The following is an 18,980-nucleotide window of genomic DNA, read 5'->3' as shown; positions in this document are numbered from 1 at the left end:
AACAACAACAACAGTAATATTAATTCTCTGGTAGCGTAGTGCCTAAGGCACTTGACTGCTAACCAGAAGGCTGGAGGTTCAAACCTACCAGCCACTCCTTGGAAGGAAGATGGGGCAATCTACTTCCATAGTGATACTGCCTTGGAAACCCAAGGAGGGGTCACTATGAGTTAGGTGTGACTTGAGGGCACATAACAACAACAACAACAATACTTACTGAACACTTACTATTACCAGTGTTCCAAGTACTCTGGATTAAGTCATTTAAATTTTATGGTAAGTAAATATTATTCCCAGTTTTACAGATGAGGATACTTATATAGAAAGTCTTAAGTGACTAAAATCACAAAGGAAGTAAGTGTAAAACATATGTATTTTAAATGAAGGGTTATAAGATAATTTCCCTGACAGTTATTTATTCAGAGCGAGACTTTGGACTTGACAGTTGCAGGTTTCTAGTGTGAGATGATGAGGCTTGAAGGTGTCTTCAGTGGGATTGGAAGAAAAGAGATTAAGTTGAGGGGAATTTTAAAGGAAAAGTCAATAGAGCTTGCATTATTTTATAGGGGAGAATATGAAAAGAAGTTAGTTTTCTTTCTTGCCTGGGCTTTGGAAGAATCAGTATATCCTGAACAGAAATAATGGAGTAAGGAGGGGAAGCTGAATATTCAGGTGAAAAGGTGAAGTTTGGTTTAGAGATATTGAGAGTAAAGTGAGAGTAAAGCATTATCCTCAGCAGAAAACTGACTTTAACTCTCTCTTTTAGGTTTCAGTTTGAGGAAACATCTTTTTACTTTTGACCTATATTTATTAATTATGTGCATAATATCATGTTAGGGCACAGATGTGTAAAATGGTCAAAAGCTTCAGAAATAATAAATATTTGGGGACCATTAAAACTAAAAAAAACCAACACATTGTCATCGAGTAGATTCTGACTCATAGTGACCCCCATTGGCTTTCTGAGCCTGTAAATTTTTATGGGAATAGATTGCCCCATCTTTCTTCCACAGAGCAGCTTGTGGGTTTGAACCAGTGACCTTCTGGTTAGCAGCCAACTGCCTTATCCACTACACCAGCAGAACTCTTTTGGGGACCATTAGGAAAGTAATGTGACTGACCCTAAAATAGAAAGTCTGGCTAGTTCAAAGATCTTTAAGTATATAGCTATAGAACGTTGCCTCCTCAAATCATTTTTTATGTAGATTGTATATAGTTACCTGTGTTTGTCTATCTGGATGTATACACATATCAAACAGACACAAATGTACATTGTGCTGTCAGCAAAGGGCAAATCCCACTATTGTCTCTAACTGCCTGGCCTGGTAAAAATCAGTATGAATCCTGTCCCCAAAATGTAGCGGTTGATCCAGTCTTCACTTTCCAGTTCTCCATCTTTGTCACCAACTGCCCATGTGGTATATTCTCTTTGACCCTAGCCACCTGGAGCTAGGTCAGATTTCATAAGTTAAAGAGACACTGCCCTTCACCTTGTCACATAGGCAGACACCAGCTGCAAGTTTGGAGAGTCCATGTGATACTCTCACTTCTGACCTCCTGGCCACAATTTTAAGGCTGCTTTCCTACTACTCCTTCAATATGCCAGCTCCAAGAACAGGAGTCTACATAGCATCCTTACTTCTTGACCTGATGGTTACTATTGCCTTTTGCATTCCATAATTTACTGGAATGACTAACAAACTCTCATGGAGACCATGCCGTACTTATTACTACAGCTTTATTCCAGCCAAAAAAGATACAAAGTAAGAGGCACATAGAGTGAAGTCTGTGAAGCTTCCATGTCCCAAGGAACACATTCATTACCCTCCCAAGAGCAGATGTTCTAGCCAAGCAGGAAGCTCTCTGAGTCTTAGAGTTCTAGCTTTTATCAGACAATTCTGCATGGTAAACTATATCATGCCTCCTGAGGCTAGTTGATTTGAGTCTTTTCTGTCTGGCCACCCTCCACTTTTCAGCACAAATGCTCAGTGTGTCCTGGAAATCCCAGACCAAGGGACCCCATATACTCCAATGGCTATTTCCCATAAACCAAGGACAATGGGCACCGTGCTTCAGGTAAAGCTAAGTCCTTTATCCCACACACATATACACAAGAAAATAGTTATTTCACATAGCAGGAAGAGTAAGAAGCATGAAGTTATACTCTAGAATGGTGAATTCAGTTCATCTTTAAGAGAATTCCCTCATGAAGATAATGTTATAATTAGCTTGCCAGTGGAGGTGTGATAATATTTTTTCTTAGGGTAGTGAACTTTCTGAGGTGATCCTGAATAAAGACATTCTCTTTAACTTTGATAGGCAAATGGGCTGCTTGATAGTGCGTGCTACCCATGGGGGCTAGGGCAGGGTCTGCCCCGCTAAGTGGAAGGGATGGTATGCTCCATCTCAAGCTCATTCCCAGGAAGAGGAATGAAAGGGGAGGTGCTGAGCATTTCCAACTTCTTGTGCTTCCCAGATTTAATAGTCACATAAGTCACTTTTCTTCACTGGGGGAAGAGTGATTAAGAGTGGGAGAGAGAGAGGCCTTAATACTCAGAGAAAAAAATTCTTTTCACAGAGAGAAGCAGCAGGTTAACTCAGCAGGTGTTTCTGAAAACAAAAGCATACTTAATAAAAAGTCAAATCTAACTTAAGAAAAGGTAATCTATATGGGATTGCTTAATTGTACAGCAATGATTAGATGATTTTTCAAGATTTTTTCTTTTTGACCTGTGTAGTTATAATTCTGTGGATATCCAAATGGGATTGCAGACTTGTGGCTAATTTCCTGCTGCTCTCTAAGGATGAGAAGCTTTATTTCTGCCTTCCAGGATATCTATTTAAATTACTTTTTCTTGATAGCTTAAAACATAAGGCCTTTTTTTTTTTTTTTTTTTTTTTGAGGATACTATGAAATGTCCTTGAAGAAATGCAGCCGGAATGCTCTTTGGAAGCAAGAATGGCCAGACTTCGTCTCAGCTACTTTGGTCATGTTGTCAGAAGGGACCATTCCCTGGAGAGGGATGTCATGCTTGGTAAAGGGCGAGGGTCAGAGCAAAAGGGGAAGACCCTCAACAAGATGGATTGACACAGTGGCTGCAATGCTGGGCTCAGGTATAGGAAGGCTTGTGAGGATGGTGCAGGACCTGGCAGTGTTTTGTTGTGCTGTACATAGTGTCACTATGAGTCAACATCAACTTGACAGCATCTAAAACAACAACCTGAAATGTTGAGTAATATAGATCAGCAGGAACTTTGAGAATTAGATGAAAGTTTTGCAAGTAAAATTTCTAGCTTTATGAGTATATGACAGCTTAAGTAGTTTACTATGCTTGATTGCTGGGTGGTAAAATTATTATTTAGGAAAAAGGGGACACATACTAAGTTTAGGTTCAAACTGTTCTCATTTGTTCATTCCTTCATTCATTCATAGATATTTGGGTGACTCAGGTTCTGGTTTTGATACTAGGGAACCGTAGTGAAGAAAACAAATAAAAATCCTTGCCCTTATGAAGCATATATGCTAGTAGGGATACAGAAACAATTAAAAAACATTAAATAAAATTTATAGTATATCAGATTGTGACAAGCCTTGTGGAAAAAAAAAAAAACACAGAAGAAGGGAGGTGGGATGATGAGATGGTTACATGTGGTCAGGAAAGACATCATGGAGGGTTATGTCAGCAAAGCCCTGACGTGAAGGAGTCTAGAGGTTGAGCCTTTAAAGGAACACTTTAAATACTCTGGTTCTCTTTTGAGGACAATCCATAAAGAGGAAAAAAAGAAACAGGGAAAACAGTTATGAGGCTAATTCAGAACTGAAATAATAGTGGCTTGAACGAGGGTGGTAGCAGTGGAAGTAGTGACTTATTATATAAGTCAATATAATTTGTTAAAAGATTGAGTTTGTGGTGTGAGAAAAGGTAATGGTGGTTTGGTTAAGTTTTTGGTTTGAGAAGCTGGAAGGACAGAATTGCTATTTACTGAGATGGGAAAGACTTTGGGAAGAGCAGACTTAGGGAAGATTGGGAGTTTTCTTTTGGAAGTGTTTAGCTGAGATGCACAGTTAATATCCAAGTGGAGGAAAACTTTAGGCAATTGGATATATGAGAAGAACTCATGAGTGAGGCCTTGGCTAGAGATACAAAATCGTGTAGAGATTATAGCTAGAGTACATAGATGCAGAAGAGTACATGGACCAGATTTGGTTACGCCTCAGTGCATAGAGGTAGTGGGAATAAAGATACCCAAGGGAGGGGGAATAAGAACGTTGACTAGTGAGGTAAGGGGAGAACATGAAGAGAATGGTGTCCTGGAAGCTAAATCAAGAAAGTATTTCAAGAAGGAAGGAGAAATAAACTTGGTCAGATTCTACTCAGAGGATGAGAAAGAAGATTTATTGTCTTGGCTATTGACTTCAGCATCATGGGGTCATGAGTGACCTCTACAAGAACTTTATTGGAGTAGGTTCTAGAATAAGAATGGGAAGAGAAGAATTAGAGACATACATAGTCAGTTTTTGAAGGGTTTAGGTATAAAGGGGAAAGAAGAAATGGAGTATTCACTGGAGAAAGATATGTCATCAAGAGGGATTTTTGTTAAAGATGGGAAGTACAATGGCACCATGGGAATGCACTAATAAAGATTAGTGGAAAAGTTGATGAAGGAAGAGAGAGGATGATTACTAACACCGAAAAAGGAAGAGAGGCTAGGACGTGTTACATAGGTAGAAAATTTGCTCTTAGGTAAAATGGCAGACAGTTTATCCATAGTAACTGGAGAGAGACAGGCTGTATATGTACAGATGCCAAGTAGCTTCAATAGTTAGTGACCACAATGTGGCTTTAGAATGTCTTCAGCCCTCTCTGCTATGAGATTTATTAAACTAACAAAACAAAACATAGCAAAAAAAAACAAACTCACTGCTGTCGAGTTGAGTCGACTCATAGCGACCCCTCCATGGGTTTCTGAGGTGGTATCTCCAGAGAAGTAGATTGCCCAGTCTTCCTTCTGAAGAGTGGCTGGTGGGTTTGAACTGCCAGCCTCTGGTCAGCAGTCAAATACCTTAGGCATTACGCCACCAGAGCTCCCATGAAACTTATTATGACTCACAAAAACTTTTATGTATCTACTTTTATGACTCATCAACCATGTCAGCTGACAATTGTATAATTTCTAATTTTGAAATTGAACATAGGTATTATTTTAATTAGTAGCTTGTTGTTGTTGTTAGGTGCCATCGAATCCCCTTTGACTCATAGCGGTTGTATGTACAACAGGAAGAAACACTGCCTGACCCTGTGCCATCCTCACAGCTCTTGCTATGCTTGAGCCCATCATCGCAGCCACAGTGTCAATCTAACTCGTCGAGGGTCTTCCCTGTTTCCGTTCACCCTGTATTTACCAAGCATGATATCCTTCTCCAGGGAACTGTCCCTTCTGACAACATGACCAAACTACGTGAGATGGAAGTCTGGCCATTTTCGCTTCTAAGGAACATTCTGGCTGTACTTCTTCCAAGACAGATTTGTTCATTCTTCTGGCAGCCATGGCATTTTCAGTATTCTTTGCCAACACCACAATTCAGATGCATCAGTTCTTTTTCAGTCTTCCTTATTTGTTGTTCAGCTTTCACATGTGTATGAGGCTATTGAAAATACCATGGCTTGGGTCAAGCACATCTTAGTCTTCAAAGTGACATCTTTTTCTCTTTGTACTTTAAAAAGGTCTTTTGCAGCAGATTTGCCAATGGGTATTCCGCTAATTCCTAAAGCTTTGTTTTTCACCAGTTGCTTAAGTGTGGCTTGGACTTCTTTTAGTACCATCAGTTCTTGGTCATATGCTACCTCCTGATATGGTTGAATGTCAGTCATTTCTTTTTGGTGCAGTGATTCTCTATTCCTTCCATCTTCTTTTGATGCTTCCTGCATTGTGCAATATTTTGGCCATAGAAACCTTCAGTATTATAACTTGAGGCTTCAATTTTTTTTCTTCATGTCTTTCAGTTTGAGAAATGCAGAGTGTGTTCTTCTCTTACAGTTTTCTAACTCCAGGTCTTTGCACATTTCATTATAATACTTTACTTTGTCTTCTCAAGCTGCTCTTTGGAACCTTTTGTTCAGCTCTTTTCTTTTGTCATTTCTTCGATTAGCTGTTGCTACTCTCCATTCAAGAGCAGGTTTCAGTCTCTTCTGATGTCTATTTTGGTCTTTTCTTCCTTTCTTATCTTTAATGACCTTTTGCTGCTTCTTATATTATGTTCTTGATGTTGTTTCACAATTCATCTTGTCTTTGGTCATTGGTGTTTAATGCATTCAATCTTTTTTTCAAATGGTCTCTAAATTCAGGTGAATTTAGAATCTATTTAAATCTCTAAATTTAGAATCTATTCTAAATTCTAATATAATCTAGGTCATAGTTTGGCTCTCTTGGATTTGTTTTAATTTGCTTCAGTTTAAAGTTACAAATGAGCAGTGGATGATCTTTTCCACAGACAGCTCCTGGCCTTATTCTGACTGATGATATTGAGCTCTTCCATTACCTCTTTCCACAGATGCAGTTGATTTCATTCCTATGTATATCATCTGGTGAGGTCCACGTGTTTAGTCATCATTTATGTTGTTGTAAAAAAATATTTGCAATGAATAAATTGTTGGTCTTGCAAAATTCTATCATGTAGACTCTGGCATCAATTTTCTCACAAAGATATTTTCTCCCTACTGATGCTTCTTTGTTTCCAAGTTTTGTATTCCAATTACTACTAATAATCAATACATCTTGATTTCATATTTGGTCAATTTCAGACTGCAGAAGTTGGTAAAAATCTTCAATTTCTTCATCTTTTGCTTTGGTGATTGGTGCTTCAGTCTGAATAGTAGTGGTATTAACTGGTCTTCCTTGTAGGCGTGTGGATATTATCCTATCAGTGACAGGATTGTTCTTTAGGGTAGAATTTGAAATGTTCTTTTTGATGATTAATGTGGCATCATTCCTCTTCAATTTTTCATTCCCAGCATAGTAGACCATAAGATTGTCTGATTCAAAATGGCCTATACCAGTCCATTTTAGCTAAACCCTAAGATATCAATCTTTATACGTGCCATTTTATATTGACAACTTCTAATTTTACCTAGGGTTATACTTCATATGATTATTAATATGTGTTTACAACTATTTCTTCTCATTTTGAGTTGTGCCACATCAACAAATGAAGTTCCAGAAAGTTTTACTCCATCCATGTCATTCGGGTTGACTACTCTGAGGAGGCCCCACTTCCCCAGTATTTTGAGTGCCTTCTAACCTGAGGAGCTCATCTTTCGGGACTATATCAGACAGTGTTTCACTGCTATTTATAAAGGTTTTCACTGGCCAGTTTTTTCAGAAGTGGGTACTCTGTCCTTGTTTTCAGGGTCACTTAGTCTGGAAGTTCCACTGAAACCTGTCCACTGTAGGTGACCCTGCTAATATTTGAAATACCAGTGGCATAGTTTCCAGCCTCACAGTAACACACAAGCCACCACAGTGTGAGAAACTGACAGATGAGCAGTTGGGGTTGGGATTATAAATTTAAATTTCTAATAATCCCAGTTATTAATTTAAATTTGTGTTTAATAATCCCAAACTCCACTGTGGTAGAGTCAATTCTGACTCAGTGACCCTATACGACAGAGTAGAACTGCCCTGCAGGGTTTCCAAGGCTGTAAATCTTTACAGAAGCGGACTGCCTCATCTTTCTCCTGTAGAGCAGCTGCTGGGTTTGAACCTCTGATCTTTTGGTTAGCAGCCAAGCGTTTTAACCTCCTTAAGTTTTTAATGGCTAATATTTATTGAATATTCTGCATACATCACTTAAAGCACTCACCAAATTTATGAAATTAGGATTGTTACTAACTTGCAGTTTCCAATGAGGAAAGCTAAGGGAAAGTCAAGAACTTGTTCACATCATACGTTGGCTTAATTTGCTGCTTTCTGACCCTGTTGTTCATTACTTAGCCATACAGTGTACTGCTTTGCTGAAAGAGCTGGGCCTGAAAAATGTGTCATTTCTTAATGCAGTAAATTAACATTGACTATAATTTAATTTGCTTATGTGATTGTGATCTAAGAATAAAACTGCTTTTGATAGATTTGAGCTTCTCCAGTCTGCCCCCTTTTTAATCAAAGACCAGAATTTAAGAGCCTTTTACAGAAATGATTAATACTATGCTATAAGAAAAATTATTTGAATGTCTGTGGGTAGGCAGAGCAGCATCACTCTTGTAGTAATTTTCTTTTATAAGTAGATCTTAAATTAGAAACATACAGGAAGATATTTTATCTATTCTGAAGTGAGTAAGAGTATTGCAGCATGGTCTTCAGAGTTGAAATGATAGAATTTATATTTTCCTTTTAATACTTGCTTGCTATTTGTCTGGGCTTTTGAGTCTGCTTTCTCATTTTAAAAATAGAATAATACTTACCTCCTTTGATAGTATGAGGCTTAGAGATGATAAACTCTCAATCACAGTGCACAGTGTCATGTCTTCGTTACTATTAGCTATCTTTGAGTCACCTTTGAATCATGGCAGCCTCACCCAAAATGGAACTAAATGCTGCTCAGTCCTGTTCCATGACCAGGGTAAGTTGCACATTGGACCATTGTTATCCATAGAGTTTTCATTGGCTGATCTTTCAAAAATAGATTGCTAGGCTTTTCTTCCAGATCTCTCTTAGTCTGGAGACTCTGCTGTAACCTTTTCAACCTCATAGCAGCACTTACACCTCTACTGACAGGTGGGTGATGGCTGTGCATAAGGCACACTGGCCAGGAAGCAAACCTAGGTCTCCTACATAGAACCTGAGAATTCTACCACCGAGCCCCTATAAATGGCAGGTGACTGTTTAGCTTCTTTGCCAGTTCAGACAACTACATTCGAGAAGCTTGGGTAGCCTGAGAGGTTGTTAATATGTTTCTCCACCCCCACCCCCACCCCGGTTACCTTATTTCCCAACTGGAAAATCATTCCTTCAGTTAAATTTTAGAAGCATTTCTTACATGTACATTTTCAGGATGATTTACTATTAGCATTAGGAAAGACAAAGGTTCATAGAAATCCACTGTCCTTATTTTGAATGAACATATTGCCTGATAGCAGGAAAATGGAACTTTCCCAGGTAATCTAGAGTATGTGTCTTACTATGAACATGAGGCTCTGAGTATCATCTTGGGTGTGGAGGAGCCTCCCTGCATTCTTCCTAAATCTTCTTGTTCTCCAGTCAATCCAGGGATCAGTATATTGTCTAGACTGTGGTTGGGTGAATTCCTGTAAGTGAAGATGGAGAATCCATGCAGTGAAATTAAGCATTGCCTCCTTCTTCCCTTGAAGTAGTAAAAGAGAAGAGTAGTAACTGAGGTGTTTGGTATAGCCAGTGCTCATAGGTCTTGGGTAGTGTTTCTGTTAAATCACAGTGTGTACCAATACAGACAAAGGTTCTCTGGTTACCTGCATTACTAACTTAAATATTGAACAAATCTAAATGACAAGAGACCCTGGCATATATCGGAGTTTGTGCTAGGTGATATTGGGAATACTAAGTTGAATGGCAAGCTCCTTGTCCTCAAGGAATTTAGAATTAATTTGGGACAGCTTTGCCAGTCCATACCCAAGCATTTGATCCACCCCTTCCTGTGGAAACTTGCCTTGCTATCACACTGCTCCCAAGACTTTTGTGCTTATTCCCTGAATTTTTGAATTCTTTCTTGAAGCCAAAATTTACAAAAATATTTACGCTGGATTAGATTGTAAGAGGGATCAAATCTTTGTATCTGTGCTTCTGTATTGAGGCCTAATACTGTTCACTCACTATTACATAGAAAGCTCCAAAGAAGGATTGTGCTGCTGCTGCTACCAGGGTTGGAGCTAGGCTCCACTTTGTTCTCTTATACCACAAATGTCACTCCTTCTGTGTCTGACACATATTTATAAAAGTGTTACTTGCTCTGTGCATTTAATAAAGAGAGAGATTTTGTTTAAACACATTGGTCATTACAAGTGGCATGATGATAACAAACATGTACTCAAAGAATCTGTAAGTTGCAAAATACTTTCATATTTTTTTTAGTACCTTACAGATTGCTTGAGGTATTTGAAAACCAGGAAAATAACAAAAAGGGATTCTATAAAGTTACTTAAGAGCATAGCTTGTAGTTTCATTTACAGATCTCATACTCTAAATAATTAATTGAATAAAACATCACAAAACATACATTTTCTATGTATGAATCCTATAATTTTTTTTCAGGGTACTTTAACATACTATAGGACTAGTGTTGGACTAGAATTATGAAAATGGGCAAAGTTTTTAATTTATGTCTTTTTCTTTCCATGTTCTTTCTTTATCCTTATTGCCTCCTTTATTCTCTAGTGTCCACTGTCTTCTGGCTTCAAAATTTCCGTTAAGGATTAAATTAAAAGTGTTATATCTCCCATTCATATTTGCTTAGTAGACACAGTACTCACATGTGACAAAGTGACATGGGCCTCAGATACAAGTTATTATTTAGTTGGGTATCTGTCCCTTGTAAGGACTATAGTGCAAAATGAGGATAGCATTCCCTCTCTGACTGCATATTCAATTATTTTTTCTTTATTTTCATTTTCTAAAAATATTTTGTGATTTATAGGACATATCATGGTATATCAGAATAGGGGTTTTGGAGTATGACTTGGGTTCATACTCAGATATATATACCCTCCCTGAATCTGTTTCTTCACTTATGAAGTATGATTGTTAGAGTTGTTATGATGGAAACAATGCCATAAACTGTAAGTGTATAAATAAGTGCCGTAACTTATAGTGTATAAACTGCAGGTGCATGGTAGATGCAACATAAGGTAGTGATTGTAATTAATAAACATTCTAGGATTTCCACAGAGAAATAAAGCAATCTGGAAAAAAAAAATCTTCTACTTAGTAGCAAGTTTTTTAAATGTTTGTAACAGATGTCAGTTGTGTCAATAAGTTAATTGGGGGTATAACATGTTTATAAGCAAGCCAGATAGGAAATGTATCATAATTTATATTCTCAAACAGATAAATTTGATACAAATAGTAACATTGTGATAAACTTACTTTAAGTTAAAAAATAGAAGGTTTATTGAACACATTTTTGCCTAAATACTTTTGAGGAATGACTTAAGTTCTCAAAACACAGTACTTAAAAGATGATTCAGGAATAGATCTGTTATGCAAACTGAAGTGTAATCTTGTGAGCCAGGACTTTACTCCTATGCTATGTCCTCTTGTGTTTCCATGTTGCACAGAGTTCTATAATTCTATTTTTCACCCACAGATTTACCACTAAAGAGACATAGAGATTATGAGCTGGTGACTCCAGTCAGCACAAATCTAGAAGGACACTATCTCTCCCATATTCTTTCTGCAAATCACAAAAAGAGATCAACAAGGGACGTGTCTTCCAACCCTGAGCAGTTGTTCTTTAACATCACAGCATTTGGAAGAGATTTTCATCTCCGCCTAAAGCCCAACAATCAACTAGTAGCTCCTGGGGCTGTTGTGGAATGGCATGAGACACCTCTAGTACCTGGGAATATAACTGACCCCATTAATGATCATCAACCAGGAAGTGCTTCAGAAAGGATTTGGAAAACAGAGCCTTTGCAGACTAACTGTGCTTACGTTGGTGACATCATGGACATTCCAGGAACCTCTGTTGCCATTAGCAACTGTGATGGCCTGGTAAGACTCATTCCCTTTTGTGTGTGTATGTGTGTGTAGGTGTTAGGAGTGCTGCATGACTTTAGCATGGTTTGGAAGGTAGAGGTGGAAAGGAAGCCTCATGATTATATTTTAAGCTCAGGAAAAAACATTAGAAAGTCTGACTTTTTGTCAAAGATGTGTTCTTTGGCTTCATGTATGACATGAAGACAACATTATTCCATGAAACAAAAGAAAACTGTTGCAGCATTTCTTTATGTTTTCTCTTGTGTTACATTGGGGAATTTTTTTTTTCCTAATACTTGTTCATTCCAGACATTGAAAATCTGTGATTATGCTAATGATTTCTTTCAAAGCTTTCCGAAAACTTTCTAAAGAAACATAGGCTCCTCCAAAATGATAATATTTCATTTCTTGTGTGGAAACTTTGGATATCGTCTTAAAGAAAGTATTTTGAAAGCATTCTTTAGCTTCCCTACAGAATGCTAAAGTGGGAAATGAGCCGATCCTCCAACAGAACCTGTCTAAATAACATTAGCTTTTGAACATGAGATGCAGTTTTCTCTGTATGGTGGCTTTGAATCCCTTTTTTCTTTATTTTCAAATAAAATACACATAATGCTTTTCAGTTTTGTGGTTGAGGCAAATAGTAATTGACCTTTCTTTATGTACTCTGCAGATGTGAAATATTTTTATTTGGTTTGTATCTCCAGATGTTATTTGAAAACTGTGTCAGTGTTTATGGCTCTTCTATTCACAGTTGACTTCAAGTCTTTGTCCAAAAAGGGCAACCATTTTTTCTTTCTGTGGTTGCCAGGCTGCTGTTTCTTGGGAGTTTAGAGTCATTCCTTTTCTTTTCTCACTGTTTCTGTGAGTTCTCAAAATACTCCTCAAATTCCTGCTTCTAGTTATGCTTCTTTATATGGTCCTTCAATGATCTCTTGACTATTTTGTTATTGTCTACTTTATACACAGGCCCAATCAATGGAGTTAAGTATGTTTTAGCAGATACTGGTGAATTCATTGTGTTTTGGGCTTTGTTTGTATGGTCTTTTATTGCCTCTTAATGTTCTGTAGGGTTCTTAAAACCACTACAGAGAACTATATAGCACATCTGTAGCAGGTCCAACTTAGACTCCTTTAGTTCTGAATCTATAAACTCTGGTGCTGAACTGTCTTCTAGGGTTTAAAAATATAAGGATCTCTCAAATTCTTCCCATTCTACATAAAACACTGAATTGGTCTGAATTAAATAAGTCATTGCATTAAAAAAAGAAAAAAGAGATTTTCTAGAAAAAAGAGACTTATATATTGACTGAGAGAGGTTTGATTCAATGCCATTACAATATAAAAATAAATATATAAAATGATAGTTTTATAATCCTTATGAGTAAAATATCTTGAGTATAAATCATGATTCAGCATTATTTTTCAGTTTTATAAACCAAACCAAACACACTGCCATCGAATCAGATTCAACTCATAGCGACCCCTCCTTGGGTTTCTGAGGTGGTATCACTATGGAAGTAGATTGGCCTATCTTCCTTCTGAGGAGTGGCTGGTGGGTTTGAACTGCCAGCCTTCTGATTAGCAGTCAAATGCCTTAGGAACTATGCTACCAGAGCTCTATAGCATAAAATTATGTACTGTTTATATTTTATTTTACCATATAAAAATAAATTTAAGGAAGGAAAAAGACAAGGAAATTCATGGAGTAGCACAGTGATTTATAAACTTGACTTAGCAATCAATGTTTTCTTATTGTACATGTCAAGTTATCTGAGGCAATAGCAAATTGTTATAAGGAAGAGGAAAATAGGTAGAAAATATGAATGCACATTAGTTATTAAGATTATTTAATTTCTCATTTCAAGGTATGGTATTATTAATATCATACATCTGTATCATTTAGATACATGTGTACGTGTGCATATGTACAAAAAAAACTCACTGCCATCAAGTTGGATCCTACTCATAGTGACCCCTCCTTGAGTTTCCGAGGTGGTATCATGACGGAAGTAGATGGCCCAACCTTCCTTCTGAGGAATATCTGGTGGGTTTGAACCTCCAGCCTTCTGGTTAGCAGTCAGATGCCTTAGGCACTATACCACCAGAGCTCCCATATGTTTTATACACACACACACACACACACACACACAACTTGTTCACTACAATTATTCATTTGCTCTATCCTTTCATTCATTTGTTGTTGTTGTTATGTGCCGTGGAGTTGGACCTGACTCATAGCGACCCCTCCTTTGGTTTCCTAGTGGTATCACTATGGAAGTAGATTGCCCCATCTTCCTTCCGAGGAGTGGCTGGTGGGTTTGAACTGCCAGCCTTCTGGTTAGCAGTCAAGTGCCTTAGGCATTGCTCTAGCAGAGCTTCTTTTCATCCATTAGTTAATTAAAAATATTTGCAGAGGCACTGGATGGTGCCATTCTTACCATTACTGAACATTTTGATAAAAATATTCCTATGAAAAGGGGGAAAATGCAGAACCAAATTTTAAATTCTCAACTGAATCTAGACTTTCCAGAGCCACTGAGGCTGCATGTATTCTCAGAACTCTTGTCCTGTGATAATCTTTAATCTTTAGACTTCAACTAAAATTATCCTCTGAAGCTTCTTTGCACCACAAAATGGCTTATTTTCATTAGTAACTATGTCTGCTCTGAGCATTGGGCTCTTTTAAAGAATTATCTTTGTGAGATCACATTGACAGTGGCAACTTGAAGAGTTGGATGGGAAGCTGGGGCAGTGAGTTTAAGATAATGGTGGTGGATTAATGTGGAAAAGGATACCAAGAATGGTATTACAGTTGAAGAACGTAACTAATGTCACTGAATTGCACATGTAGAAATTGTCAAAAACTGTATGTATTTGATTTTGTATACTACCTCAAATAAAAAAATTAAAAAATGTGTTTATAGGAAAGGAATTGTGGGTCAAACATTATTCCAACACTATGAAATGGTTAAAAAAAAAAAAGGTTTTTATCTTTGTGGAGCTCAAAGATGTTAAGTCTGCCATAGAATTTATGTGTCATTACCTGTATGTATTACAGAATATATGCATAAGGTATATCACTTAACCACAATTTTTAAGTTATAGATATGTGTCATATCTATATGATATGTGTGTGTGTGTATATATATATGATATATGTACATACATATACATACACATTTGTTGTTGTGTGCCATCAAGTTAATTCTGACTCATAGTGACTCTATATGACAGAGTAAAAATGCCCCATCAGCTTTCCTAAATTATCAATCTTCATGGGAGAAGATCACTAGGTCTTTTCTCCCATGGAAGCACTGGGTGGATTTGAACTGTGACCTTTCAATTAGTAGTTGCACTTACAACCGTTGTTATATATATGTATATACTTATTGTCATTGAGTTGTTTCTGACTGAGTGACCCCCTTTGGGTTTCTGAGGTGGTATCTCCATGGAAGTAGACTGCCCAGTCTTCCTTCCAAGGAGTGGCTGGTGAGTTTGAACCTCCAGCCTTCCAGTTAGCAGTCCAATGTCTTAGGCACTATACCACCAGAGCTCCCTTTACCTTACTATAGATGGATTTAAGTGTGACATTCTTGTCCTCTGGGATACCCAGATAACATTGACTCCTTAGGATTAACCTGATGGGATATAAAGCTCTGGGAGACTTTGATTATAATGAAATCCAAGTTGGCCTAGCAGAGAATACAGCCACTAAAATACCGATGGGAAAATCCCTGCCTGGCAAACAAGCAGTTACTCATGATGTGGAAGAGAATTCCATTGAAGCCTTACTTGGATGAGAAGTTTAAAAATTTTTGATTTGGTTACTATAAGATTGATACAGAAGGGAATCCAGTAATCTGATTTCTACATGCCTCCTTTGAAGCAGTTACCCATAGGGAGTTGCCACAGGTATTTATTGTTTGCCAGTGTTGGAGGTTTTAAAGCAAGAGTGTCTCCTTACCTTTTTTTCTCTAATGCTGCTTTGTAGGGTGCTCTGTGAGTTTGAAATTGTCAGAACATCCAATTGACAGAACTAATGTATGTTTATAGAATCCTATAAACTGTGCTACTCAAAGCATATGGGAGCTCTGGTAGCATAGTGCCTAAGGCACTTGACTGCTAACCAGAAGGCTGGCGGTTCAAATCCACCAGCCACTCCTCAGAAGGAAGATGGGGCAATCTACTTCCGTAGTGATACTGCCTCAGAAACCCAAAGAGGGGTCACTATGAGTTGGGTCCAACTCGACGGCACATAACAGCAACAAAAACATCCTGTTTGGGGTTTGTTGAACTTCCTGAATGCATGTATTCTCATCTTTCATCATATCAGAAAATTCTCTTTCAACAAATCTTGGGCAGTTTTCTCAGTCGTTTTCTTTTTCTCTTCTTGCTCTGGAATTCCCATTCTGGAATTCTGAATTGTTGTTAGGTGCTGTCAAGTCATCTCTGACTCATAGTGACTGTATGCACAGCAGAATGAAACATCGCTTGGTCCCGTGCCAGCTGCATGGATCCCTGCTATACTTGAGCCCATCACCACAGCCACTGTGTCAATCCATCTTCTTTCCCTTCTTTCATTAGCCCTCCACTTTTCCAAGCATGACATCCTTCTCCAGTGAATGGTCCCTTCTGATAACATGATCAAAGTAGGTGAGAGGAAGTCTGGCCATTCTCTCTTCCAATGAGCATTCCAGCTGCACTTCCTCCAGGACAGATTTGTTAGTTCTTTTAGTGGTCTGTGGTACTCTCAGCATTCTTCACCAGCACCACAACTCAAAAGCAATTCTTCTTCTGTTTTCCTTATTCATTGTTCATCTCTCACATGCATATGAGGTGACTGAAAATATGATGGTTTGTGTCAGGCACCCCTTAGTCCTCAAGGAGACATCTTCATTCCTCATCACTTGAAAGAGGACCTTTGTAGCCAGTTATCCCAGTGCTATACATTGTCTTATGTCCTGACTGCTGCTTCCATTGGCGTCAACTGTAGAAGCAAGCGATGTGAAGTCTCTGACAACTTCAGTCTTCTCTCCATTTATCGTGATGTTTCTTATAGGTCCAGTTGTGAGGATTTTTGTTTTCTTTATATTGAGATGTAATCCATATTGTTGTTGTTGTTGTTGATATGTGCTGTCAATTGGGCCCCTACTCATAGCGACCCCTCCTTGGGTTTCCGAGGCAGTATCACTACAGAAGTAGATTGCCCCATCTTCCTTCTGAGGAGTGGCTGGTGGGTTTGAACCGCCAGCCTTCTGGTTAGCAGTCAGGTGCCTTAGGCACTACGCCACCAGAGCTGTGGACTGTATTCTTCAATCTTCATCAGTACGTGCTTCAGGGCATCCTCACTTTTAGCAAGCATAGTTGTGTTGTCTGCTTATCACAGGTTGTTAATGATTCTTCCTTCAATCCTGATACCACGTTCTTCTTCATATGGTCCAGCTTCTTGGATTATTTGCTCAGCATATAAATTGAATAAGTATGGTGAAAGTATACAACCCTGATGCATTCCCTTCTTGATTTTAAACCATGCAGTATCCCTTTATTCTGTTCAAACAACAGCCTCCTGGTCTATGTATAGGTTCCTCATGAATACAATTAAGTGTTCTGGAATTCCTATCCTTCTCAATGTTATCCATGATTTGTTATGATCCACACAATCAAATGCTTTTGCATAGTCAATAAAACACAAGTAAATATCTTTCTGGTATTCTTTGCTTTGAGCCAAGCTCCATCTGGTGTTAGCAGTATTATCCCTCATTCTACGTCATCTTCTTAATCCTGCTTGCATTTCTGGATGTTCTCTGTCAATATACTGCTGCAATCATTTTGAATTATCTTCAGTAAGATTTTACTTGCATGTGTTATTAATGATATTGTTCAATAATTTCCACATTCTATGGGATCACCTTTCTTTGGAATGGGCACAAATACAGATCTCTTCCTGTCAGTTGGCTAGGTCTTCCATATCTCTTGGCATAACCTAGTGAGTGCCTCCGGCAGGGCATCCGTTTGTTGAAACATCACAATGGGTATTCCATCAATTTCTGAAGCCTTGTTCCTTCGTCAATTCCTTCAGTGCATCTTCGACTTTTTTCTTCAATACCATTCGTTCTTGACCATATACCACCTCCTGAAATGGATGAAGATTGACCAGTTCTTTTTGGTATAGTAACTCTGTGTATTCCTTCCATCTTCCTTTGATCCTTCTTGCATAATTCAATATTTTACTCAGAATCTTTCAGTATTGCATCTCAAGGCTTAAATTATTTCCTCCTTCTTTGAGCTTGAGAAATTCTGATTACACATAGGTTATTCCTTTTGATGGTATCCCACATGAACCTTGGCTTTCTTCATTTTGTTTTGATTTTTTTTTCTGATTGTTCCCTTTCCAAAGAAGTGTTGAGGTATTTGTCTTCAATTTCATGAATTCTGTCTTTCATTGATTCAGTTGTATTCCTTTGCCCTTTCAACATTTTATCTATTTCTGAAAATTTAGTATTAGTCTTCTGAATTTATGTCTATAGATTTTTGTATCATTTCTAATTTTTCATTTATTTTGTTATTTTGTTATTGTATTTTCTTCTGAAATTGTTCTAATGTTTTGTCTGTGTTTTCCTTAATTTTGTCAATGTTTTCCTTGATCTGTCTCTCAATCCTTTGAATATACCTAAGTATAATTCTTTCAAATTCCTTATCATGGAGTTCCAATGTTGCTCCTTCTTCATGGATGTGTTCTGGGTCTGTATCCTGCTCTTTTGTTTATACCACTGTATCTTGCTTCTTTGTGTGGACTGTGATGATCTGTTGTTTCCGAGACATTGTGATGTTGTTTTATTTAGATATCTGTTAACTGTTTGTGAAGAGCAGTTAAGGGTGAGTCAGGCTCTTCTTGGTGGTTATTTATCATTGGTTAGTTGGTGGAGAAAGATGTGGTAGCTCTCATTCAGTAAGTGAAGCTGCAGTAGGCGTGGGTCTGGTTGCATTGTATGGGCATGGTTGCTGTCTCCTACTCAGTTTGACACAAATAACAATTGAAAAACCATCAAAAAAGTAAAAGCAAGTGGACAAAATACACAATGCATAAACACATGGGAACAATTACCAAAAAAGAAAAAAAAAACCCCACAATATCTGGAGAGGGGACAATAGGAGAGAAGAAGGGTAGAGTAGGAGAATAACTAAGAAAAAATGGGAAAAATGCAAAAAGAAAAACAAGAAATGGTGAGAACCATGAGAAAAAAAAAAAAAAA

At 37.9% G+C, this 18,980-nt stretch overlaps 1 protein-coding gene across 1 annotated transcript in view; it reads left to right on the top strand.

The window, feature by feature from the left end:
- ADAMTS3 (ADAM metallopeptidase with thrombospondin type 1 motif 3) overlaps positions 1-18,980 on the top strand; it is a 504,788-nt gene that overhangs the window by 15,683 nt on the left and 470,125 nt on the right. The window contains exon 3 of the mRNA XM_007942793.2: positions 11,333-11,739. Coding sequence (XP_007940984.1) covers positions 11,333-11,739 — 407 coding nt within the window. The remainder of the gene's footprint in view (positions 1-11,332; positions 11,740-18,980) is intronic.

The sequence above is a fragment of the Orycteropus afer genome, unplaced genomic scaffold (assembly GCF_000298275.1).
Source record: "Orycteropus afer afer isolate SDZICR_OR568_19922 unplaced genomic scaffold, OryAfe1.0 scaffold00098, whole genome shotgun sequence".
In the NCBI taxonomy this organism is placed as follows: domain Eukaryota; kingdom Metazoa; phylum Chordata; class Mammalia; order Tubulidentata; family Orycteropodidae; genus Orycteropus; species Orycteropus afer.
The sequence above is the reverse complement of the archived record's forward strand: the minus strand, read 5'-3'. Positions and strand labels throughout refer to the sequence as shown.